This window comes from Pleurodeles waltl, chromosome 2_2 (genome assembly GCF_031143425.1).
Source record: "Pleurodeles waltl isolate 20211129_DDA chromosome 2_2, aPleWal1.hap1.20221129, whole genome shotgun sequence".
NCBI lineage: Eukaryota > Metazoa > Chordata > Amphibia > Caudata > Salamandridae > Pleurodeles > Pleurodeles waltl.
The window spans coordinates 1,135,950,232-1,135,977,540 of NC_090439.1; the positions used below are offsets into that span (position 1 = coordinate 1,135,950,232).

General features: G+C 44.8%; 1 protein-coding gene across 1 annotated transcript; it reads left to right on the forward strand.

Annotated features, from left to right (window-relative positions):
• The first annotated feature begins 1,673 nt into the window (after positions 1–1,673).
• On the forward strand, positions 1,674–19,112 carry LOC138282953 (zinc finger protein 271-like). The gene is made up of 2 exons (XM_069221021.1): positions 1,674–1,837; positions 16,509–19,112. The coding sequence occupies exon 2, from the start codon at positions 16,754–16,756 to the stop codon at positions 18,005–18,007; it is 1,254 nt and encodes a 417-aa protein (XP_069077122.1). The 5' UTR covers positions 1,674–1,837; positions 16,509–16,753; the 3' UTR covers positions 18,008–19,112.
• The last annotated feature ends 8,197 nt before the right edge of the window (positions 19,113–27,309 follow it).

Here is a 27,309-nt window from a genome sequence, read left to right on the forward strand (position 1 = left end):
AAACCTGTCTGAGGGGTTGGCGGCAGCAGCAGCAGCTGTAGTGAAACCCTTGAAAAGGCAGTTTGGCAGTACCCGGGTCTGTGCTAGAGACCCGGGGAATCATGGGATTGTCTCCCCAATACCAGGATGGCATTAGGGGGGCAATTCCATGCTCTTAGACATGTTACATGGCATGTTTGGAGTTACCATTGTGAAGCTACACATAGGTAGTGACCTATGTGTAGTGAACGTGTGTAATGGTGTCCCCGCACTCTTAAAGTCCGTGGAATTTGCCCTGAACAATGTGGGAGCACCTTGGCTAGTGCCAGGGTGCCCACACACTAAGTAACTTAGCACCCAACCTTTACCAGGTAAAGGTTAGACATATAGGTGACTTATAAGTTACTTAAGTGCAGTGTAAAATGTCTGTGAAATAACGTGGACGTTATTTCACTCAGGCTGCAGTGGCAGGCCTGTGTAAGAATTGTCAGAGCTCCCTATGGGTGGCAAAAGAAATGCTGCAGCCCATAGGGATCTCCTGGAACCCCAATACCCTGGGTACCTCAGTACCATATACTAGGGAATTATAAGGGTGTTCCAGTATGCCAATGTGAATTGGTGAAATTGGTCACTAGCCTGTTAGTGACAATTTGGAAAGAAATGAGAGAGCGTAACCACTGAGGTTCTGATTAGCAGAGCCTCAGTGAGACAGTTAGTCACTACACAGGTAACACATTCAGGCACACTTATGAGCACTGGGGCCCTGGGTTACCAGGGTCCCAGTGAAACATACAACTAAAACAACATATATACAGTGAAATATGGGGGTAACATGCCAGGCAAGATGGTACTTTCCTACACACAGTGAATAAATAGTGTTATGTTCAAAAAGAGTAAATAAATGCACTGACAACATAGTGAGGTATGGCCTCTGTTGCGCGTGTCTGTGAAACTGACGTTTGTCCTTGAATTTTCGTCCTGAATTTTTTACAGTCCTGTTCAGAATTTGCCTGAATGCCAGGTTGTCACCCTAAGCAGGATGGCAGCACACTCTCAGTCAAGTCAGCATCAATACCAGGCAAAAAGTGGGGCACTGTCCTACAGCGATCACATGCCATGGTGCTGGGCTGCAGCTTTGTAGCCAGGAGAGGTTGCGGGAAAGCTGAGAGTCAGTTTTCAAGGGCTGTCCTCCTTGTGGCGCAGAGCACTGGCCTGTGATCAGCGCCCTTCACATAGACCGGGAACAAACCAGGCAGCGCTATCCTGGGCGCTGGGCCTGCGGCTGACTTCCCCTCGTCGGTGGAGCAGAGGAGCCGGGGCCGGAGCCTCAGAGCGGGGCTGCTCCGGTGCTCTGACGCCCGCCCAGCAACCACCACCCAGACGGGAGGACACGTCCACAGCTTCGGCCGAGTACAAGTTGTGTTTCGGAGGGGTAAATTCCAAATCGTACCCCGCGCTCCTGTAAGGCCTGCAATACACGTGCGTCGAGTTCGCGCTTCGTGAAAACTATAAGAATAATAACAAGAAGCCTACACAACCACAGCCAATGAGAGGCGTTGAAACATTTCCTATTAGTTAGTGAGAGCGTGTCGCAACTTAGAATTGGTTACTGGAACTCTTGCCGTGATTGGCTGCGATCGCTCCTGCCAGCTTTTGATTGGCTGTGGCTTTCCCGAGTCAGAGACGTGCCAGGGTAACGTGCGACAGCCTCGTGGGCTATCCCGGGAGCAGTTGGGATATTTCTGTTACCCCCGACCCCGCCCCTTCCCAGAATCCCCGGCGCGCGGAATCCCAACCGTCCGCTGCTCGGTGGGGGCGGCCGCTGGGGGAGCAGAGTCCCCGGAAGGGGGCGCAGCAGGTGAGTACGCCCCCCACCCCCCGAGATCCGGGGGGGCCCACACCGCACCCCTCTGGGCCAGAACACCCCTGTGGCGGGGCCGTGGCTGCTCACACAGCCGCCAACCGACCCCCTTCTGACCCAGGAGCAGGCGGCGGGGGGGGGGGGGGGGCACGCGTCCGCCCAAGTGCACTTTAAAAACCTACCCGTTGCCTCGTGACAGGTGCAGTGGGCGACGCCCCCGTACTTCCCTAATTAAGGAAAAACAGTTCTACTTTTGTGACGCGACAGCCGCCCCGGGATGGTTAATTCAAAGGGCTGGACCGTGCTGTGAAAGCACCGCCCTCCCAGGACACTTCATTCCGGGACTTGGAATGCTACAGCTGGTCTGGTGTGTTGGGAGGGGAAAGCAGCTAAACAAGCCTTCCTGCCAGGGTGCCTGCTTACCAGAAAGAAATGCAAATGTGCGCAACTGATATGGAAATGCTGTTTGCAAGTTGGTATCGGCTTTAATTGATGGAATCACTTGAAGCTTCTTGATGGCACAGAATTATTCTTTTTAAGTTGTAGTGCAAGCTGCGGCGGCCTGTACTTTTAGCAGTAAAGGGGCAGTCGGGTCACAAGTGCACACAAACACTCATATGCATTCATACGTGTGCGCACACACACATTCACTCAGAACATTCACTCCCAAATATTCATGCATCCACCAAACATTAAAAATAAAACCATACCTGTGTTTCTCTGCTGTGGCTGAGTGCAAGGGTGTGAAGTGTGTCCTTTAAAAGGACAGTTATAAAAAAAAAAGTGCTCTACATACAGCCTGGATGTTTCCAAAATATATATTTTGGAAGCACTTTTTTAAATATTAAACCTTTTTACACATTCTGTAGCACTTATTTTATACTGTGTATAATGCAAGTTTAAACTAATGAGATATTCACAATGCTTTCTGTCACAGATTGGGACCTCATAGCACTAAACATACACAAGTCGCTATTCTAAACTACAACAGCTAGGATTAAATTCTGTGGCTCTCTGTTTACACCCAAAGACCTCTGCAGTGCATTAATTTACAGAGGTTTCATAACCTATATTAGTGCATTTCCCACTGATTAACTTAACTTGCATTTATTTTCATATTTATGCTTTTTGTTATTTTATATGTAGTTACCTAAAGGTGAGAGACAAAAAAAAACGTTACATAATGTTTTTTTTTAGCCATGCCTTTGAGCCCGCCCCATGTGCGCAGCATCACAGTTCCCATACTTTTATAATGCACTGGAGACCTGGGAATGCATGTGTATACTGCGAAGATAAGTCAGCTGGTTAATGCATCTGTATCTAAGATATTATGTGCGCTGGCAGACCGCAGTCAGGGAGACAGCCCAGAAACTGTCTGGAGCTAAACTGAGTGCTTCTAAATTGGATAACTATAACCATGGCATGAGTCGAGGGTACACACATGTACCCTCGACTCGCGTCTACCCACTATTTTCACAGGGTGGATGCCGTCTACAATGCCAAAATTTTGGGCCCCACAAAAATTTGCTAACTTCGGTGTAATTTGTACACACTGGGACATATTCCGTGTTGCCTGCTTTTATTCGGAGCAGCAATGTACATGCAGCCAGGGGGCTCATCAGATTCCAGCTGGGCCTAAAACAAAGGCCGAAGGTAAGGGGCCATCGGGCCTCCTTTTGTTGGAGTCCTGGCTTCGAGCTAACAGGAGCATCACACTTAAATGCAATAGAGGGGAAACAAACAAAGGCACACAGCTTATGTCTTCACAGGTACCTAAGAAAGTCATGCTTTTGACTTTGTTCAGTCCCTGTATATAAGAGAGATGCATGCACTGTAAAACTGTCAAATGTGTTAGCCTGTACCAGTATTTACACAAACAACAATTTATATACCACTATTTTATTTCTTTTATAGAGCTACATTGCTTCTTATCCAAATGCAGGGTGTCAGAGTGCTTTACATCACACATACATATTATCCATTAACCATAAATCATGTGTGTGTCAATCAGTTTACAGGATGTTACGTAAGACAATGAAGGTTACAAAGTGTAAGAGTCAAATGTCCTTTATAGCTTTCTGTGACTTACAGTTTATGAACTGCAAGTAGCAAAAGGATCGTTGTGTTAAAAGCAGTAACCCACTTAATAAAATACAAATCTATTATCTGTGTGTTACTTAATGTGCTTTGCACGATACGTATTAACCCTCAATGCTACTTTGATTCAAAACTGGGGCTAGACAAAACACAGATCTCTCCAGCAAATATGTTACCTTGCAGAGTAAGTTTACCATTAATATAATTCCCTGAGATTTAGTTGGCACACAAAGATCTCTGCAGCAGGTACCCTAACCCCATAAGATATTTTAAAAGGCAGACTTTGCAGCCAATTAGGCAGAACAGATTTACTGCCATGTTTCTTCTTGTTGCTAATTTATTTTTGGCAGAGTAAAAAAAAAAAAAAAAAATGTAAAAGTTGAGGCAGAAATACAATTTTGTGTTTGTAAGGGTGGAAGGTTGTTGTACTGTGATGGCAGGAGGTGTGAGGAAGATGAGCCAAGGGCAGGGAGTTGATGGGGTGCTAATAATTACACTGAAGTACTTTAAGGGCTGATTACAAAGTCTTTAACAGGACCCGATTGAGACCAAGTGGAATAAATGAGCTGCTGTTTGCATGACATTAAATCAGGCAGCTCCCTGCTGTGCCCCTCTGAATATTGCCGCCCCAGGCATGGGCACAGCTTGCCTGTGCCCAAAGCCGACCCTGGGCTGGGTGACAGGCGTTCACAAGTCAGGTATGTCTTAAGTGCCGTATCTCTTTGGTATTCTCAGACATTTACCTGTTGGGAAATGCTGGTCTGTGGGTGACCACACCTGCTGCAGAGATGACTCTTGGTCCTGCATAATCCATGTTTCAATTCTGATGAGATAATTTGGTACATTAATATGCCTGCTGCAGGATATGCTTGTGACCTGCCTGAAGGAGATCTATGTGTGTTCCATACTATGAACACCAGTTCAGTAAAGTGCCAGAAGTAGTGGAGACAAGATTACTCCCCCTTTGATGTCAGATGACCTCTCAGGGTTGACCACGTACCTCCTTATTTAATGTTGAGGAGATAGAGTAAGGGCAAAGCGTGATAACTGCAGCCAGCAAAAATGTCTCTTGAAGCCCTGCTTGCTCTCTCTTCCTGCAGATGCCTTAAATGACCCTTGATAGCAGCGGAGGAAAGGGCAGCACCCAGGGGCTTAGCTTGGTCAGTGTGATTGTATGTATAGCATTTGTAAAGCACACTGCGATCATGCTGGTATCGTTGAGGGGTTGTAAACTTCAGGTTTCTCAACAATCACGCTGGGACATTTTATCAGAAGCAGGACACGAGGTTAGCTTAAGGGGCAGTGGAAAGAGAGACAAGTGTGGAATGTGGTGGGTACTTGAAACACAATATTTTTCAGACTCATCAACATTTTTGTAGACCTTCAAAAGATAGACGAGAGAAAGTGTGTGTTTTTGTCAGTGTGGGTATGGAAAAATCGAAGGTGAAATCCGACAGATACTTTATATTACCCGACTCAAGGCACTTGCACCTAACTATTTACTACAGAATGCGTTTTAGGGTATCTAACACACCAAACACCCGCTGGAGCTACGCTTCTGACTCCACAGGATACCAAAGAGCCAGCTAGAAGTAGTGGTTTCAACCCCCAATTAACCCCTCTTCGAGGTCTGTTTTGAATACCCCATCACAATGTACCATTAGTGAGTCTGCTGACAGTAGCCAGCACCCAGCTTGCCATCTTTCATACAAGCGTAGGGGGGTGGTACTTGGTGTTGGGAGTCTATTGGGTGTTCTCCAAGCTCCTCCAGCCTGCACACCCATTGACAAAGCTGAAGCACTAGGTGAATGATACATGGCGGCTACTCAGCAAACTCAGTGCTTTCAAAGGAGCTGCCGTGGCAGTGTTTATATGGGTAGCATGCATTACTGATTGCAGTGTTGACACCTGTTGAAGCTTGCACTTCTGGTGCCCATGCAATACCTCTAGTGTCTGAGGAAGGGGGACTTGCGTTGCTGATACCTACCCTTTGTGTATAAGAGTGGGGTGTATTACTGGTACTAACTTAACACGTGTTCTTTATGTGTCAATACCTCTAGTGTCTGAGGAAGGGGGGCTTGCATTGCTGATACCTACCCTTTGTGTATAAGAGTAGGGTGTATTACTGGTACTAACTTAACACGTGTTCTTCATGTGTCAATACCTCTAGTGTCTGAGGAAGGGGGGCTTGCATTGCTGATACCTACCCTTTGTGTATAAGAGTATGGTGTATTACTGGTACTAACTTAACACGTGTTCTTCATGTGTCAATACCTCTAGTGTCTGAGGAAGGGGGGCTTGCATTGCTGATACCTACCCTTTGTATATAAGAGTATGGTGTATTACTGGTACTAACTTAACACGTGTTCTTCATGTGTCAATACCTCTAGTGTCTGAGGAAGGGGGGCTTGCATTGCTGATACCTACCCTTTGTATATGAGTAGGATGTATTACTGGTACTAACTTAACACGTGTTCTTCATGTGTCAATACCTCTAGTGTCTGAGGAAGGGGGGCTTGCATTGCTGATACCTACCCTTTGTGTATAAGAGTATGGTGTATTACTGGTACTAACTTAACACGTGTTCTTCATGTGTCAATACCTCTAGTGTCTGAGGAAGGGGGGCTTGCATTGCTGATACCTACCCTTTGTGTATAAGAGTATGGTGTATTACTGGTACTAACTTAACACGTGTTCTTCATGTGTCAATACCTCTAGTGTCTGAGGAAGGGGGGCTTGCATTGCTGATACCTACCCTTTGTGTATGAGTAGGATGTATTACTGGTACTAACTTAACACGTGTTCTTCATGTGTCAATACCTCTAGTGTCTGAGGAAGGGGGGCTTGCATTGCTGATACGTACCCTTTGTATATGAGAGATGGGTGTATTACTGGTACTAACTTAACACGTGTTCTTCATGTGTCAATACCTCTAGTGTCTGAGGAAGGGGGGCTTGCATTGCTGATACCTACCCTTTGTGTATAAGAGTGGGGTGTATTACTGGTACTAACTTAACACGTGTTCTTCATGTGTCAATACCTCTAGTGTCTGAGGAAGGGGGGCTTGCATTGCTGATACCTACCCTTTGTATATAAGAGTATGGTGTATTACTGGTACTAACTTAACACGTGTTCTTCATGTGTCAATACCTCTAGTGTCTGAGGAAGGGGGGCTTGCATTGCTGATACCTACCCTTTGTATATGAGTAGGATGTATTACTGGTACTAACTTAACACGTGTTCTTCATGTGTCAATACCTCTAGTGTCTGAGGAAGGGGGGCTTGCATTGCTGATACCTACCCTTTGTGTATAAGAGTATGGTGTATTACTGGTACTAACTTAACACGTGTTCTTCATGTGTCAATACCTCTAGTGTCTGAGGAAGGGGGGCTTGCATTGCTGATACCTACCCTTTGTGTATAAGAGTAGGGTGTATTACTGGTACTAACTTAACACGTGTTCTTCATGTGTCAATACCTCTAGTGTCTGAGGAAGGGGGGCTTGCATTGCTGATACCTACCCTTTGTATATAAGAGTATGGTGTATTACTGGTACTAACTTAACACGTGTTCTTCATGTGTCAATACCTCTAGTGTCTGAGGAAGGGGGGCTTGCATTGCTGATACCTACCCTTTGTATATGAGAGTATGGTGTATTACTGGTACTAACTTAACACGTGTTCTTCATGTGTCAATACCTCTAGTGTCTGAGGAAGGGGGGCTTGCATTGCTGATACCTACCCTTTGTATATGAGTAGGATGTATTACTGGTACTAACTTAACACGTGTTCTTCATGTGTCAATACCTCTAGTGTCTGAGGAAGGGGGGCTTGCATTGCTGATACCTACCCTTTGTATATAAGAGTAGGGTGTATTACTGGTACTAACTTAACACGTGTTCTTCATGTGTCAATACCTCTAGTGTCTGAGGAAGGGGGGCTTGCATTGCTGATACCTACCCTTTGTATATGAGTAGGATGTATTACTGGTACTAACTTAACACGTGTTCTTCATGTGTCAATACCTCTAGTGTCTGAGGAAGGGGGGCTTGCATTGCTGATACCTACCCTTTGTATATAAGAGTAGGGTGTATTACTGGTACTAACTTAACACGTGTTCTTCATGTGTCAATACCTCTAGTGTCTGAGGAAGGGGGGCTTGCATTGCTGATACCTACCCTTTGTATATGAGAGTATGGTGTATTACTGGTACTAACTTAACACGTGTTCTTCATGTGTCAATACCTCTAGTGTCTGAGGAAGGGGGGCTTGCATTGCTGATACCTACCCTTTGTATATGAGAGATGGGTGTATTACTGGTACTAACTTAACACGTGTTCTTCATGTGTCAATACCTCTAGTGTCTGAGGAAGGGGGGCTTGCATTGCTGATACCTACCCTTTGTATATGAGTAGGATGTATTACTGGTACTAACTTAACACGTGTTCTTCATGTGTCAATACCTCTAGTGTCTGAGGAAGGGGGGCTTGCATTGCTGATACCTACCCTTTGTATATGAGAGTATGGTGTATTACTGGTACTAACTTAACACGTGTTCTTCATGTGTCAATACCTCTAGTGTCTGAGGAAGGGGGGCTTGCATTGCTGATACCTACCCTTTGTATATGAGTAGGATGTATTACTGGTACTAACTTAACACGTGTTCTTCATGTGTCAATACCTCTAGTGTCTGAGGAAGGGGGGCTTGCATTGCTGATACCTACCCTTTGTGTATAAGAGTATGGTGTATTACTGGTACTAACTTAACACGTGTTCTTCATGTGTCAATACCTCTAGTGTCTGAGGAAGGGGGGCTTGCATTGCTGATACCTACCCTTTGTGTATAAGAGTAGGGTGTATTACTGGTACTAACTTAACACGTGTTCTTCATGTGTCAATACCTCTAGTGTCTGAGGAAGGGGGGCTTGCATTGCTGATACCTACCCTTTGTATATAAGAGTATGGTGTATTACTGGTACTAACTTAACACGTGTTCTTCATGTGTCAATACCTCTAGTGTCTGAGGAAGGGGGGCTTGCATTGCTGATACCTACCCTTTGTATATGAGAGTATGGTGTATTACTGGTACTAACTTAACACGTGTTCTTCATGTGTCAATACCTCTAGTGTCTGAGGAAGGGGGGCTTGCATTGCTGATACCTACCCTTTGTATATGAGTAGGATGTATTACTGGTACTAACTTAACACGTGTTCTTCATGTGTCAATACCTCTAGTGTCTGAGGAAGGGGGGCTTGCATTGCTGATACCTACCCTTTGTATATAAGAGTAGGGTGTATTACTGGTACTAACTTAACACGTGTTCTTCATGTGTCAATACCTCTAGTGTCTGAGGAAGGGGGGCTTGCATTGCTGATACCTACCCTTTGTATATGAGTAGGATGTATTACTGGTACTAACTTAACACGTGTTCTTCATGTGTCAATACCTCTAGTGTCTGAGGAAGGGGGGCTTGCATTGCTGATACCTACCCTTTGTATATAAGAGTAGGGTGTATTACTGGTACTAACTTAACACGTGTTCTTCATGTGTCAATACCTCTAGTGTCTGAGGAAGGGGGGCTTGCATTGCTGATACCTACCCTTTGTATATGAGAGTATGGTGTATTACTGGTACTAACTTAACACGTGTTCTTCATGTGTCAATACCTCTAGTGTCTGAGGAAGGGGGGCTTGCATTGCTGATACCTACCCTTTGTATATGAGAGATGGGTGTATTACTGGTACTAACTTAACACGTGTTCTTCATGTGTCAATACCTCTAGTGTCTGAGGAAGGGGGGCTTGCATTGCTGATACCTACCCTTTGTATATGAGTAGGATGTATTACTGGTACTAACTTAACACGTGTTCTTCATGTGTCAATACCTCTAGTGTCTGAGGAAGGGGGGCTTGCATTGCTGATACCTACCCTTTGTATATGAGAGTATGGTGTATTACTGGTACTAACTTAACACGTGTTCTTCATGTGTCAATACCTCTAGTGTCTGAGGAAGGGGGGCTTGCATTGCTGATACCTACCCTTTGTGTATAAGAGTAGGGTGTATTACTGGTACTAACTTAACACGTGTTCTTCATGTGTCGATACCTCTAGTGTCTGAGGAAGGGGGGCTTGCGTTGCTGATACCTACCTACCCTTTGTGTATAAGAGTGGGGTGTATTACTGGTACTAACTTAACACGTGTTCTTCATGTGTCAATACCTCTAGTGTCTGAGGAAGGGGGGCTTGCATTGCTGATACCTACCCTTTGTGTATAAGAGTAGGGTGTATTACTGGTACTAACTTAACACGTGTTCTTAATGTGACAAGGAAGCTTGCACGTCTGATCCCGAAGTAGTACCCAGTGCAAGAAAAGATTGCGCTGCTGTACATAGTCCTCAGACATGTTATCTGTTTGCAAGGGAAGCTTGCACTGCTGCAGGCCACGTTCTTTTCTCCCTGTGTGCAGGGCAAGCTTGTGGCTCCATCAAACACATCTCGCACCTAGCAATCACTTTAATCCTGCTTTAAAACTCAGGGCTGTCTCAAGCCAAGGGCAGCAAGAGAAACACTGGCTTGAATCGTCAGTAAATTGCATTTATGGTCGCATCCTACAGACTGCTTTAGATGTCAACTGTCGAAGATCTATAGTCTGCAATGCAGCATACATAGAGTGGTAATTGGAACAGCCTCCTATTCATGATTAGAGCAAACACATCATTCAGTACCAACAAAAACTCCGGTATTAATGCTAATAAGGCATCAGTAGAAACGAAGGGCAATGAGATGTAGGTGTCATAGGTGACATCACAATCTTGATGACTGTGTGACTACAGGGGCATGTTCTCCTCTCTTCTTTTGTCACACAGATTATTCCCACAGTACGGCACGATAAAGCATATAAAAATAATTTGGCTAGTAGTCCACATATATGTTATGTGTTGTATTTATTATGTCCGGACTGAATAGGGAAATGACTTACATGCAGTATACAATTTAGATTAGGTCAAATCGACCCTTGTTGCCAGGGCATTCCATTTTGCCCAGACAAAAGGCTGGGAGTGGAAGAGGCAACATAAATTATGCTGAAACATGTTGACACACATGACGGTTTAAGGACATTATTTCTTAGAAACACCCAACTCATTGTTTTATCTACACCAGGGCACCCAGAGTTAAAGGGATCCATGGGTGCCCTCTAGGTATTTTTTAGCTTGGATCAAGACCCCAATATAAAGATGTCACAAGTGCTTCCTGAAATATGGTTGAATTAATCCTGGTCTTTAGGAACCAGGATGTGACGCGATGATGAGGCATGCCATTATTAAGGTGGGTGAGGGTCTTTTAAAACAACTAGGAGAGTGGTCAAGGGGTTGTTTTCCACTGGTACTCACAGGTTATGGAGTATCCTTTTTTGTTTAAAAAAAAAAACTTTGACAAAGCCGATGCTGCTCGCAGAAGTGAGTCCTATTAGCTTTGTCAGTACTTTTTCCTATTGACTGAATAGCCTTCTGTGGCTGAAGTGATGGAACTATTTTTTTATTTTGACCATTAGCACTCTGTTTGTGCATTAGTTTCGTCTCTCTCTACTCCATCGGGATCTTTGATATTTATTTACTTAAAACAGTTCTTCTTGCAAGGGCCAGGCCATAGCCCACTGCTATAGATCACTCATGTTTTGCAGCCTCCACACTCCTTTTCTGCTCTGCTTTATTTTGTTGTGCATTACTTTGTTTTTTAAATTGTTTTTACAGGACCATCATGCTATACACCTATACTGGGCTGCTTGCTTCTGTAAACTAAACACGTTTTAATTGTCAGCTATAAAGAAACACACACTGCAAAATTAATTAGCTAAGCAAAGCTCCTTAGTTCATCTAATTTCTCTTCCTCTGGCTTTACAGGAAGCTTTTTATTGCAGAGTCCTTGTCAGAGAAAAACTCTTGCAATCCTCCCTGGAGCGATGATAGAAAAACACCAGACACAACAGCTGCTCTGGAACACAGCAAATGTGTTTGTAGGTACCAATGCTTACATGTCAGCAAGGAAGAAAAACAAACACCACAATACAAACAGGCTTCTTTCCTGAGTGACTGTTTTTGTTAGCCTTATATGCACTACAGAAATGCAGCATAATCACAACCAAAAGGTCACAGTGCCAAACATGGGCAAGCATAGAAATGAAAGATAGGCACTGTGCCAAATATACAGAAATGAACAAACTGGTGAGCAAAACTAACATGGAAGTCAGGAAAAGCAAAGTGACCTCTAAGTGGCTCAGAACAGCTGTTGAAGGTTGTCTATACAAGGTCAGATTGGAAGCCTTGGTTCAGGGCTTGGATACTGTCTGTGAAAGAGGGGGTCACCACTCTGTGAAGGAGGAGGAAACGCTGCGGAGGACCTGACTGCTAGCTTTCTTCAGGGAGTGAGTTGAGACAGTTCTTGTGAGAATTGGAACTAATTGTGTTATCTACGTAGTACGTGCATATGGATATATGCATGTATCAATTTTCCCCAACAGTCCTCATCTCTCTCTCATTGCGTATTTGTAATTCAGGTTGAATTCTCACTGACAACAGGCTAAATATTACACCTGGTAAGAAGGACTAGAGCCGCTGCTCTAATGTACCTCCTTACAGAGCTCAGTTGTGTAAATTGCAGCTCTTGGGAGGTGTGGATCCTTCAGGAAGCCTTGCCATGACAGAGGAAGGCCTCCTAGAGACCCCTTCATGTCATATGGAGAAGTGCTTTGGACCCATCCGCGTCCTGGCCCACCTTCTTTTGTAAGCCAAGAGTCAACTTGAGTATCGTTTGGATGTTATTGTCATCATTTTACATTTTTATTTTTATTTTATTTACTCGTGGATCATACTTGTCATGTTGCTTTTGGTGTCAACGATTGTATGACATCACTTACAGTGATGCCATCAAATATGTGGCATTTCTTGTGAGGATCCGCAAACCTGAGAGCTGTGTAATTGACAGTAAGTGGGGAGTTACTATTGTTGCCCCTAGATTACTTTCTTGGGTGTAAACAACAGATATAATAGATATGAAAATGATGGCCCATGTAAATGCGGCTGCTGTTTGAAAGCAATCTTTATCTTGCACAACAGTGTAGCCTGGAGTGGGGCAGAGCAGACCTCTTGTTTTTGATTTCCACTCTGCCTCGTTTTTAAGGTTCTGTATGTATTTATACCCCTGTGCCCAGCTATGCAAGGCCATTTCACAAGGTCTGAGTGTTTTCTCCGAGCTACTTGAGCATCCCCTGTCACAAAACATTCCGAGCGTCATGTTGCACAGGCCTTGGAGCAGCTGAGGTGGATTCTAGTTCCCGTCTCTGGGCGGAGAGGGAGCTCCACATCTTGCTGGCTTGGACACCCTCCGCGTTGGGTTTTGCTGAGGCTCCCGTAGAGGTGTTTGACCAGCAGCTTCAAGCAGCAGTGGGTTGGAACTTTTTTTTGTAGAAATGTTGGAACGATTCAACGCACCTCTTGATATGTTCTGCATCGAGCTTTGAACGTGAGTCCTGCCAGACACTGGACGCTAGTGTGCCTGAGTATCGTTTGTGTTAAACTTTACAATGTAAACCACAGAACCCACGTGAGGAGCAGCACTGAAGCTTTCCTTACACAACAGAGAGCTAAAGGACACCTGGCAGCAGCGTCTGCTTTCTTGAACAGCCCCCCCCCATATTTGTGTGGCGGCAGTGCAAGATTCCGTTTGTGGTTAATACCTGACGCGCCCCATGTGCTCTCTGGCATCTTTTCATGTAAAAATGCTGGAACAATTGATATTGCCAACGCTTGTCTTTTTTCGCCACTGTTTCCGAACATATATGGTCGACACGAGAGCTCAGCTGTCTCTCAAACTTCATATCTCCTCTAAAAGCCAGGCCTGTTACCAGATGGGAAGAGACGGAGGTAGGAGACTTCAGCTAGGACCCTGATGTGATTATATTTTCATTGTGTCTGTGTATTTTAAGCACCGTTTGTGAACAGTTGAGAGAACAGTAATTTAGTGTCACTTGGTTAATGTCTATTAGGGGCGTTTGAAATGTGTGTAATGTGCTTTCGTGTAATTACTGGAAATTATGGTAAAATTATGTGTAATTTTGCAAAATGCAGTTCGTCCATTCTCCCTACATTGGAGAGCAAAATGCGTCCTTACATCAGTTTTTGGCACGAGGATACATTTAAACAAGCTCTGTGAACAACAGCCGCTCGTGTTTCATTATTTCTGAGTGTTCATTATTGCAACGTTCACAGTAAATTTTCACCCCGAACGATTTAAAACTATGCAAAGTTGCATAATAGTATCATTTTGTGAATTTCACATAACACATGTAATGTGAAATTTCTGAAATTATGTGAATTACACCTGCGTAATTAACATTTTGCGCAGTCTCATGTTTAGGTCATTAACACAGGAGACGCGAACAATCTGCAGGTCAAAGTCAAAAGCTCTGCTGAGCCTGAGCCAGCCAGCGAAAGCACTAAGCACCTGTGTTATTTTTGCATTTTACATTTCACAGAGTTGACAGTTCAGTTTAGAAACCGAAAGAAATGTTAGCCTTTTGTAATGCTTCAATGTCTAGTCACCACAAGAGATTTGTTTTTGCAGTGTCTTCTTTTTTGCATTTTTACATTTGTAAATCTTTATCTGCAATGTAAAAATGCTACTACAAATACCAGAATGCACCAGAAGAAGGGAGGACGGCCCAGCCACATTGGTAGCACACTCTGTGTTTGACACTTGGCTGCACCGCTGCTTGCAGAAGATACTCAGATCTCACACTGCTCGTTCTAAGGAGCCGGCTCATCTATTGGTTTTGTTTGTCAGTTGGGGTGTCTGTTTTGCTCATTTGATCAAGGTGTCTAAAAGTGCAACACAAGTGCACACAAATGAACAATGCTGTTGTCTTTACTGCACTTGTGATGTGTGAATGGAGCTTTGCTCTTCCCTGTGCTGTACCTGCCTGTGTGTGTGTCAGAAAAGATTGCCTTGCTGATGTCCAAGGTGTGCCTGTTTCACGTATGTGATAAAGGTTGCGCTGACAGTAATTGTGCTAAGCTTGCTCGAAGCTTGCATTGCTGCTGCCTAAGCTGTTCTCTGCTTGAGAAGAGCCGGCACTTCTGTGGTCTTGTGTACACCATTCCACTCTTTCATATATCGGTGTCATTGCTGAGACTCCAGTTGCTATCAGTGTTGCACTATTAACAGCAGCAGTCCTGCGTAGAGTTCCTGCTCCTGCTGAGGCGCGTGTCAGTGTATAGCACACCAGCTATACTGAGACGTTTGTAACCTGTCCTATTACATTTACGAGAAGTGCTTGTTGTCCAAGTGTGGAGCCCTGCCGTGAAGTGCCTGCACTTTTCTATCACAAGTACAACGCCCATATTAAGAAATGCTGGTGCTATCTGCTATAAGGTATAGCCACAATGCTGAATGTCAGTACTGCGTCCTATTCAGTAAATGGCAGCGTTGCTATGTAATGTGGTAAAGGGGACCTCCAGAAGAACCGCACCTCTTCTGAGAAAATATGGCTTCTTACCGGTGTGCCTGGTCCCTTTTCAGGAGAGTGAAATTTAGCCCTTAATTCGTTTTCTGTCCCTTGCCATAACTGTGGCGAGTACCCTGTATGTATAATACCCTCTTCAGATGATGCAAACCTTGACCCACAGTACACCTTCATACTCATCCCACCAAAACGTTACACAGTGTCCCTGCACACGTGCTACGTTCAACCCATGCATTAGTTAAAGTCAAGCCAGTGTGCGTTCTTATAAAAGCAGAAACTAGTCCCCTGAGGAAAGCATGATGACCGAAGTTAAATATTAAGGGATGTGTGTGGCTTACATGTGTACAGATTCCTTAGCATGCCATAGAGACCTACAAGTAGAAGGGGATTCGAAGAGGTAGAGCTTAGGAGGGGCGGGACTTGATTCATAGGGGGCATTTGTAATGTTCCAAGTATTTTAATATATGGAAATCGTGATGTACGATACAGGCACACTGGGATTGCTGTTAGCTCTTCAGTATATAACTTGCATATATATGTACATAACAGTTGACCAAGAGAACAAACTTTATATTGTTTTAGAGTCCATCTTACCTATCAACCTCTAGTGCCCCCTCCCCCCACATACTGCAATTAGCACTGTTTTTTTCCAAATAGCATCCAGTTGGCTGCAAACAAACCAGGAGAAGTAATCTAACTTACTATGTGCTCCATTCACACTTCATAAAGTGCAATGGATCCACCCCAAGCAATTCTGATATCTGCAGCAGCACCAGATGAATGTGTGAAACAGACAAATACAGCATATGATGTTGCTTTCCAGTGTGAGCATGGCGTTTTCAATAACCTAATTTCAAACAGACATTGCTCCAGCACCACAAAGTGTGTTACATTCTAAATTGCTCTCTCTGTGTACAATCTCCCCACTGCCCCCAAATCCCCTTTTAAGGCTCCGTTATCCCGGATAATCTTGTTCTCTTGCTTTTAGCCACTTGCTGGAAGATAGCTCACCCTTTTTCTCTACCATTCACACGTGTTTGTTTCTCATTCACAGCCTCATAAGGTGCTCGCGAACAGATCTGCAGCGCATCAGCACTGGTTGCCTTTGCAGCAGAGGAAGAATTTATCTCAGCAGGGTTCATTCTGATCAGATCTGTGCAAACATCAGAAGATCGATTCTGGAGAAACCGTTGCCATATAAGGAGGGCAAGAAAAATTCCTTGGCGCTTGCATCTTCACAGACTTCCAGTGATTTCATGCTTTAATAAGACAGTATCCGTGTACTGCACGAAAATTGTCATGCAGAAAACTTACCAACATCAGAGTAACCCCACTGGGGAGAAACCATATGAGTGTACGGAATGTGGAAAAAGTTTCACTCAGAGCTGGTATCTTAATGCTCATCAAAAGATCCATGTTGGGTATAAAAATGGAGAGATCAACCCCCAGAAGAAACTGTTTGATTGTGTGGAATGTGGGAAAAGCTACTATCTACGCTCACATCTGTACTTGCATCAAAGAATCCATACTGGAGAGAGACCTTATCTGTGTATGGAATGTGGGAAAAGCTTCACTCAAAGCTCACATCTGTGCGCCCATCAGCGAATCCATACTGGGGAAAAACCATACCAGTGTTCAGAGTGCCACAAAAGTTTCAGTCAAACAAAAGATCTTTTCTTGCACCAGATGATCCATACTGGTGAGAAACCATACCAGTGTGATGAATGTGGGAAAAGCTTCACTCATAGCTCAAATCTTTACAGGCATAAGAGGGTGCATATGAAGGATAAACCATATTTATTTACAGAGTGTTTGAGAAGCTTCACGAAGAGACCAGATTTGGTGAGCCATCAGAAGATCCATACTGGTGAACAATTGCACCAGTGTACAGAGTGTGAGAGAAGCTTCATTCAGAGGTCAGATCTGGTAAATCATCACAGGATCCATACAGGGGAGAAACCGTACCAATGTACAGAGTGCCAGAAAAGCTTCAGCCGCAGGCCAGATCTGGTTGCACATCAGAGGGTCCATACTGGGGAGAAACCGTTCAAGTGTACAGAGTGTCAGAAATGCTTCACTTGGAGGACAGATCTAATAAGGCACCAGAGGAGCCATACTGGGGAAAAACCTCACACGTGTACAGAGTGTCCAAAAAGCTTCACTTTAAGGTCTGCAATGGTAAAGCATCAGAGAATTCATACTGGGGTGAAACCGTATCAGTGCACAGAGTGCCAGAGATGCTTCATTACGAGACGTGCACTGCTATATCACCAAAGACTCCATACTGGAGAGCAACCTTACCGCTGTGGTGAGTGCCAGGAAAGCTTCAGTAAGAGGCTAGATCTGGTTCATCATCAGAGGATCCATACCAGGGAGAAATTGTACCTCTGTACAGAGTGCCAGAAAAGCTTCACTCGCAGGGCAGATCTGGTCAGACATCAGAGGATCCATACAGGGGAGAAACCATTCCAGTGTACAGTCTGTGAGAAATGTTTCAACTGGATGGCATCTCTAGTAAGGCATCAGAGGATCCACAGTGGAGAAAAAACTTAAAGGTGTTTCGAGTGCCCGAAAAGCTTCACTAGGAAGTTAACTCTAACTTTGCATCAAAAAATCCATAGTGGTGAGGAAATGCACTAGTACATGGGTCTCCAATGAGTAACTCCGGAGTTACTAGTAACTTGCTAACATCCCTGAAGTAGCTTTCCAAAGTAAAGCTCAACATAGTACATCATTCGGAGGGTTTATGCACATTAAAGAAGAGAGCAGAGCTCTCAAAACATGCAGAGTTGCAGTCAGCCAAACCAATGACAGGCACTCTGCTAACATACAAACACACACTAAGCTTGTCTGTGAGGTCTGCGATGTAACCATCTGCATCCTGTCTCAATCTAGCAGTCACAAGGAGTATGGGCATGTTGTGTGCCCCACTCCGTCAGTCACACTCTGCATGTGAACATTGAGTCAGGAAAGAAGAGTGCCCGCAGTACCCAGAGCAGGAGACCGTGCAGGTCACCTAAGTGTGGTTTGGCAGGAGCCAGAGAGAAACTTTGTGAATTAGGTGCATTATTAGCCCAGAAACAGGAGAGCAGATGCTCAGTCCAGAGCAGAGATCCACTTCCGAGCCTCACAGTGCATACATCTTTGTATGTGCTTGCATGTGTGCACATTTGTGTGTGTGTTTTGCAGGGTGTGTCTCCCTGATAAACATTATTGTTCCCTGGAAGTTATGCCTGACGTCAAGGACCACATTAAGTATATGTGGCTGCACATGGTGCAGTTTCATCTCTGGCACACTTGTGTCCATTCCTGGCATAATAGCATCCTTCGCGTAACCCTGTTAATCTGGAAATATTTTGGACATTGATGGACATTTGTGGTCTAGTTGTATATACAGGCAGCCATCATTGACATTTGTGAACACCCTGGTTGTTGTGTTATCCAGCCTTTGCACAGTGGTGCTGCTGGTATAATGATGAGCATTATTGTCATATTCGAGGCATCCTAGGCATTATGGCAAGAATCTATGTTGTGTGATCATAATGCTTGTAAAATCAAAGCAGATTACATGTGAATCAGTTGCACTTCTGGGTGTGTGATGAAAATGACAAGTTAATGTTATAAGGCTGCATATTTACAAAAACAAAATGAAAACTGGTATTTTGAATGGAATTTTTTTTTCTTTCAGAAAAGGAACTTTGGAAATTGAGGTTGTTTGTCAATAATTGGAGATGTATTTCATATAAAAGAAGATATTTTCAGAAACTGATATGCTGATGAAGACAAACTAGTTGCATTTCCAAAGCCTATTTAAAGCGAATAGGTAAATGGTAATTCAAGCTAAGCTGTGAAAATGTATTTCTGTGGTTATGTCCTTTGTGCCAGAGGGTGCTAGCTGGTTTGGGTCTTATTTCACTAGTCATGTGGAGGCATTTATATTGTTATCACTTTTCCTTACATTCTGCTAGTCGCTCTGCCTGAAGTGTTTGAGTGGTTTCTAGCATGTTGTATTTTATTTTAAAGATTTTTATTGAGTATTGAAAGAGAAACAAATTATTCAATACATCAGCCAGGAAGTCTTAGACCACCAGCCTTGGAGCACCAGTGCCTGCCTGCTTGTCAAGACCAGTGTGTCCTGTGAGGAGGAGGAGAGCGTTGGAGGGAGCAAGGTCCAGTGAGGAGACCTGTTGAGTGGACATCTTTTGTGAGATGTGCGGAGGCAGCTGTTGCACTGATCAGGTTTGGCATGTGTGCAGGACAAAGTCGGTGACCCCTTTATGCCAGAGGAGGGCTGCCATGAAGTAAGCTGTGTGCATCATTGCGGGCTGAAGGTCTGTGGGAATCTCACTTCCCACACGCCTCACTGAAGGCTTTTTTGAACAAACTGGTAACTGAAACATCTTTTGCGGCAGTTGTGAAATTTTAGAAAAAGAAACCATGCATGGTCAATAATAAATTCCTTCAAAACCTTTTGTCCACAAATATACTTAGCAGACACCTTTTACGTGCACTGCATGGTAAGGTTAATGCAACTAAATTGGAATTTCTTCTGTAGTGGGCGGAAAACAACTAGTTCTTGCTAGGAGAACAGCCTAAAGTGGTGACCAGATTTGTAAACATTTTAAACTGCTGATAGGTTGTTAACTAGATCATCTAGGCACTGGTCACTTTTGCCCTTCACATGACCTTGGTGTAGCCCGTTCACAATATCATGCTTCCAGCAGTTGGTTGTTCCCTTTCAGCCAGCTGTTCTCCTTTTCTTTTCATATGCAAGACCAAGCCTTTTAACTTTCTACTATCTAAACGTGCTAGCCACTTACCATCTTATTTTAGAATCTGACACTTAAAGACCTTTTTTTCTGTAGACCAAGCATAACTTGAATCTGTTGCCCCTATTTTGATTGTGAATTGTAAATGTAACTACATGAATGACATTTATTTGTTTGTTTTCTACAAAATGGTTTTAATTCACTGAAATAAATGATCATCATCAGTTAAGTTCCCGTTTGGATCAAGTCCCTCCTGCAGATAGTGACCCGTGTCTGACCCCAATTCTATCCTGTTGTAATCTGATTCCGAAAATGTTTTCTGATGACCCAAAAAAATCAGTGCTGTTGCATGCTTCCATATGTTGAGGTCACCACTAAAGTTCCAGCCAACTTCTGTTGTCACTGTTATCAGATTTATTTAAGATAGACCCTTCTGTAAATGCAGAATCTTCAATTTCTGCAGAGCCCTGTAGAGATGGGGCCCCAGAAAAAAATACCTGAATTGATGAGGGTAGAAGCCAACCTTACAAGCTGTCTCACTGAAACCCAGACGACGCCTAGTGTCTCGCAAATTTCCCTCCTAATGGCCTTGATTTTCACTGTAGGTAACTGTAAAAGCACCAAAACCGAGTCTGTCTTGAAACCTAGAAACTCAATCTGATTCCTCAACGTGAGATCCAAATCAAGCCTGTTGATCAAGAATCCCATATTCTGAAGGGTCTTGGTGTCAAGAGACACTTACAAAATCATTGACTGAGGATCCTGTAAACCTGGAAGATATGATGTTGTCCATATAAATTGTCATTCAAAACCCTAGCGTTTAGGGAGCATCACCTTGCTAAAACAAAACGAGACACTAAAGGAATGGATAGCGAATGTGTATGTTTGAGTCTTTCTCAGGAATTGCAGATCCCTGGTGTGTGGTAGAAAAACTGGGATAGTGGGGTAAATGCAGTTGAGATCTGAACAGACAATTTAGATTCCTGGTTAGGAAAAGACTCAAGAGATGCCCCCTACATCCCACTTGAAGTAGTAATATACAGGGAGTGCAGAATTATTAGGCAAGTTGTATTTTTGAGGATTAATTTTATTATTGAACAACAACCATGTTCTCAATGAACCCAAAAAACTCATTAATATCAAAGCTGAATATTTTTGGAAGTATTTTTTAGTTTGTTTTTAGTTTTAGCTATGTTAGGGGGATATCTGTGTGTGCAGGTGACTATTACTGTGCATAATTATTAGGCAACTTAACAAAAAAAAATATATACCCATTTCAATTATTTATTATTACCAGTGAAACCAATATAACATCTCAACATTCACAAATATACATTTCTGACATTCAAAAACAAAACAAAAACAAATCAGTGACCAATATAGCCACCTTTCTTTGCAAGGACACTCAAAAGCCTGCCATCCATGGATTCTGTCAGTGTTTTGATCTGTTCACCATCAACATTGCGTGCAGCAGCAACCACAGCCTCCCAGACACTGTTCAGAGAGGTGTACTGTTTTCCCTCCTTGTAAATCTCACATTTGATGATGGACCACAGGTTCTCAATGGGGTTCAGATCAGGTGAACAAGGAGGCCATGTCATTAGATTTCCTTCTTTTATACCCTTTCTTGCCAGCCACGCTGTGGAGTACTTGGACGCGTGTGATGGAGCATTGTCCTGCATGAAAATCATGTTTTTCTTGAAGGATGCAGACTTCTTCCTGTACCACTGCTTGAAGAAGGTGTCTTCCAGGAACTGGCAGTAGGACTGGGAGTTGAGCTGGACTCCATCCTCAACCCGAAAAGGCCCCACAAGCTCATCTTTGATGATACCAGCCCAAACCAGTACTCCACCTCCACCTTGCTGGCGTCTGAGTCGGACTGGAGCTCTCTGCCCTTTACCAATCCAGCCACGGGCCCATCCATCTGGCCCATCAAGACTCACTCTCATTTCATCAGTCCATAAAACCTTAGAAAAATCAGTCTTGAGATATTTCTTGGCCCAGTCTTGACGTTTCAGCTTGTGTGTCTTGTTCAGTGGTGGTCGTCTTTCAGCCTTTCTTACCTTGGCCATGTCTCTGAGTATTGCACACTTTGTGCTTTTGGGCACTCCAGTGATGTTGCAGCTCTGAAATATGGCCAAACTGGTGGCAAGTGGCATCGTGGCAGCTGCACGCTTGACTTTTCTCAGTTCATGGGCAGTTGTTTTGCGCCTTGGTTTTTCCACACGCTTCTTGCGACCCTGTTGACTATTTTGAATGAAACGCTTGATTGTTCGATGATCACGCTTCAGAAGCTTTGCAATTTTAAGAGTGCTGCATCCCTCTGCAAGATATCTCACTATTTTTGACTTTTCTGAGCCTGTCAAGTCTTTCTTTTGACCCATTTTGCCAAAGGAAAGGAAGTTGCCTAATAATTATGCACACCTGATATAGGGTGTTGATGTCATTAGACCACACCCCTTCTCATCACAGAGATGCACATCACCTAATATGCTTAATTGGTAGTAGGCTTTCGAGCCTATACAGCTTGGAGTAAGACAACATGCATAAAGAGGATGATGTGGTCAAAATACTCATTTGCCTAATAATTCTGCACTCCCTGTAGGTTCCATGTATTCAACTCTTTCAAATTGCTTATGAGAAAACCTTTGTCCTTCCCTCTCTGCTCTGATTTAGATGTTGGGCTTGTTTTGAGAAAGATCGTCTTAGCAACCAAGATATTTTCAAGGGGTTCTAGAAAAATTACAAATGGAATCCTTGAAAGGTCTGAACAACCAATCATCCGCTGCCGGCTGTGTAGTAAATGCCTCATTGTGCCCTCCACACTAACTTGAAAGAAAAGAGTCTGCTCTGCAAAACCAGAATAGAAAACATTCATTCCTCTCTTAATCTTTCCTCTGCCTCTGGAAGTGTAGAAAGTGGCAAACTTGCCTTGATCCTGTCAGCCTCCTGTCTGCCAGAATTAAATCTCTGGTGCCTTGAAACAATACAGCTGACCCTTGTAAATAGTATAGGCTGAAAAAATGTTTGAGACATTTGGAATTTGTCTAACGTTATGAAGGTTGTCACAAGCTGGCTTAGCTCCTTTCCAGAGGGTTGACACAAAGGACTGCCTGTCCAACAAGGTTCAGCCTCGGATAAAGCTAGATCCCTCAACGTAGGGTATAATTGAATCAATGTCATGCTCCTAGCAGTTGAATCAAGATGGATCTTAGCCTTTTCATAGAAAGGACGGAGTTACTGTGCTCAACACATTAGTACCACTGAGCTAATATGTCTGGATCAATCATAGCCCCTTTATCCTTGGATGTGAGATCGATGCCTAGTATTTTGGTTGGCACTACTGAAAGATCTAGTAATTTGCCTTGGCATCCTCGCCAAGCTCTCTCAAGTTGTTTAATAGGCTCTCTTGTGAATGTCCTCAAGCAGGTGGATTAGCCCCGACCTCCTGGTCTGTGCACCCCTCTCCCCGCTGCCAGCTCAACGTATCAAGTCACCGCACTTCAACAGCGCAAGCCTCTTGTTCGAAACCACTGTAGGCCTCCTCCTGTGGTACCGGATTATTGATTTTTGGTCTTGGTAACTTAAACTTAATTTGGGCTTGGTTATAATTATTCTGTTCTTTTGCATTTAGTCATTAATTTTACTGCTTTTGTCTTAGTAATTCATTCATTTTAATGCTTTGGTTTGTAGGTGCTTTAGGTGCTTTTTGTTTTTAGTGCTGTTTACAGGCTATTTCTGCCCACCCATGTAGGAAGCTGACCCATTGTGTGGTGGACACTTATGGTGTTAACTTATACTGGGTCTAGGCAAACCCCAATTAGTTAGTATTACGGTGCCTAGACTGCCAGGGCTCTAGGGTAGCTGTGGTGAGCAGCCAAGACTTACCTAGAAGGCATGCAAAGCACTTTCAATACCACAGTAGCCACACAGGAACTTATCACAAATGAAAGGAACCACCCAGTTTTGCAAAAATAAAAGTACTTTATTATAGGCACACCAACCTAGACCACCATAGGTATACCACCTACTAGAGGTATGAAATCACTTGGGATGGACAGGTAAGTACTTGAGAAAAGCATAAATTAGCAAGTGCCCAATAGGGGGGCCAAACCATTTACTAAAAAATGGATTGCGACCTGGTGTCCCCCACCAGAGTGTATAGAGTAGTAAGACAAGCACTGGGGGAGAGTGGAACCCCAAAAGGTAAGTACCTAGAAGATCTCCAGCAGCTGGGTGCAGGGAGGTAAGTTACCTGTTTTTCCCATAGGCTAACATGGGGACGTCACAGTTGGAGAATGCAGAAGCAGGACCGGGGGAACCCAAGGGTGGATTCCGGGTGAGGAAGACCTGCAAAAGAAGGAAACAGAGTCCAGTCCACGCAGGAGTGTCCAGTTGGGGCAGGAGCCAATGCCCACCCTTCGGTAGCTGAAGATCCGGGTCGTCAGTGATGGATGAAGTCCAGTTGTGGGATCCAGGAGCTGCAGAGGAGTCCCTGAAGTCACCTACGAGCTGTCCCTTGATGGTCGCCGGACAGGAGGACCACCAACAAGCTTAAGCAAATTTAGATGGAACTTTTGGATGGTTTGCAGACCTGTGGAGGACCAGCAAAGTCCTAGGGACTCAACCCTTGGAGGGGAGTCCGGGCTGAACCTCTGAAGACAGGAGAGCCAGCAAAAGCAGTTGGAGAACACACAGGCAACCTGCTGGCAGCAGACACAGTAAATCACAGTGACGCCCAGTCAGCACACCTGTAAAGGAGTCCCACGTCGCTGGAGCAGTAGAGAGGAGACTGTCCTTGCAGAGGTAGAGTGCTGGGGGCCGGGGCTACTTGGACCCTGAAGATCCCTCTGAGCAACAAGCCTTGATTGGTGCAACAGTCGCAGTGCACAAGAATGCAGATGGATTCTCTCACATTGGAGAGCAGGCATAAAGGATCCTGGGGATCCCTCAGAACCACCACTTGTGTTAGAGAAACTTCGCAGATCTGGAGGACAGAAGATCCCACCAGCCAGATGTTGTTGCCTTAGGTGACTGTGGATGCAGGGGAGTGACTCCTTCACTTGCTGACCCCAGAGAATGCACAGCCTTGGAAATGTTGCAGAATGCTGACAGGAACAGCGGAAACAGTGTTGCAAGGAGAACTCTTCTCAGGCATTGCAGTCTTGTTCCGTTCCTGTGTTGCCCAGCAGCGGTTCCGGAGGCCAGGAGCAGAAGATGTCTTTGCAGAGAGGTCCTGGTGGAGTCTTGCACCACGAATTTGGGGACCCACCCTCAAGGGAGTCCCTAAATAGCCCAAATAGGGGGTTAGGAGTCACCACTTACATCAGCTACTTGGCCTATCCAGTCAGATGCTCCCAGGGACCACTGCCCATCTTGTTTCCAAGATGGCAGAACCAAGTGGCGACCTGGAGGAGCTCTGGGCACCACGCCAGGGGTAGAGATGGACAGGGGAGTGGACACTTCCCTTTCCTATGTGTGTTTCACGCCAGAGCAGGGACCAGTGGTCCCTGGACTGGTGCAAACCAGATTATGCAAGGAGGGCAGCAAATGTGCCCTTCAAAGCCCTCCAGTGGCATGGGAAAGCTACCCCTCCCCAGCCCAGTAACACCTATTTCCAAAGGAGAGGAGGTTGCACCCCTCTCTTACAGGAAATCCTCTATTCTGCTGTCCCCCTTCTTGAGCTGGTCAAGCAGCAGGAGGACCGAATCGTATCTATGTGGTGGCAGTAGCGCGGGCTGCCCAAAGACCCTGGAAGACTGGTAGGAGCAGAACTGGGGGATCCTCTAAGGACCTCTCGGAGAGCATGGGATCATGCCACCAATACTGGGATCAGTAAAGGGATATGATCCCAACATGTTTGATACCAAACATTCCCAGGTTTGGAGTTACCATTATGTAGCTGGACCACAGGTAGTGAGTGACCTGTGGCCAGTAAGTAGCTAAAATGGCTTCCCTGCATTTTCCAAGTCCAGGGAATTGGAACTGGAGTTCAGAGGGGCTCTTCTGCTCATGCAGGGGTGCCCAAATAGCCAGGGACCTGCACCCTGCCCTTTGGGCTGAAAAGGGCCTACCATAGGGGGGGACTTACAGTGACCTGGTGTAGTGACCAGCAGACACAGTTTGCATGGGCTCCCATGGGTGGCATAATACATGCCTCATCCTATGGGGGACCCCTGGTGTACCAATGCCTAAGGTACCTAAGTACTATATACCAGGGACTTACAGGGGTACACCAATATGACAATTGTGGGGGTGTAAGAAGTCAGTCCCGAAACAATCAAATTTGGAGATGAGAGCACAATCACTGGGGTCCTGATTAGCAGGATCCTAGTGAAAACAGTATAAGCACACTGACATCAGGCAAAAAGTAGGGGTAACTATGCCAGAAAGAGGGGGCTTTCCTACAGTCGACTTCCCCCTTGCTGACTCCTGCCTTTTACTCTCCTTGACAGCCCCTCCCATTTCCCAGGACTACTTATGCAGGATGCTGCGTAGCTGTGCAGTGGGCACCTCACAGGCACACCAAAGGCAAGCCCATCTGCGCCCGCCTTGGCTGGACTGCACCCAGTGCCAGGGACCCTGAATCTACCACCATCCACTGATACTCAAGACCAGAACTCACACAACCCCTGCAACCTACCTCCCAGCACACATTGCCTAGATCCACCGCAGGTCTGTTTGTCTGCTGCCACTTCACTTGCTACACCGAACTGCTTCTGCCCGACAGCATGACCACTTCCCCCATACAAATATGAGCATCATTTACTGCAATACATCCTGCTCAACATCTGATCCCTCTGCAAGCCCTCAACTGAGTTATGAAACAGTCACTACAGTTGATCCTGACATCGCCTTCCTTACCAAGACGTGGCTTAATGCCACCTCTGCAACCAACATCCCCATAGCCACACCAAATGGATACAAGATCATCCACCTTGACCGCCCCAACAAACCTGAAGGCGACATTGCCATCATACACAGATACTCTCTATTGCACCGCCACAACTGTCTGCGATGCTCAGCTAATGGAACACCTCCATTTCCAGCTCTGCATAGATGCCAATACCACCCTCAAAGGTACTC

Excerpts from the sequence above, each read along its gene's own strand:
- LOC138282953 (XM_069221021.1), top strand. The coding sequence starts at position 16,754 with ATGCAGAAAACTTACCAACATCAGAGTAACCCCACTGGGGAGAAACCA.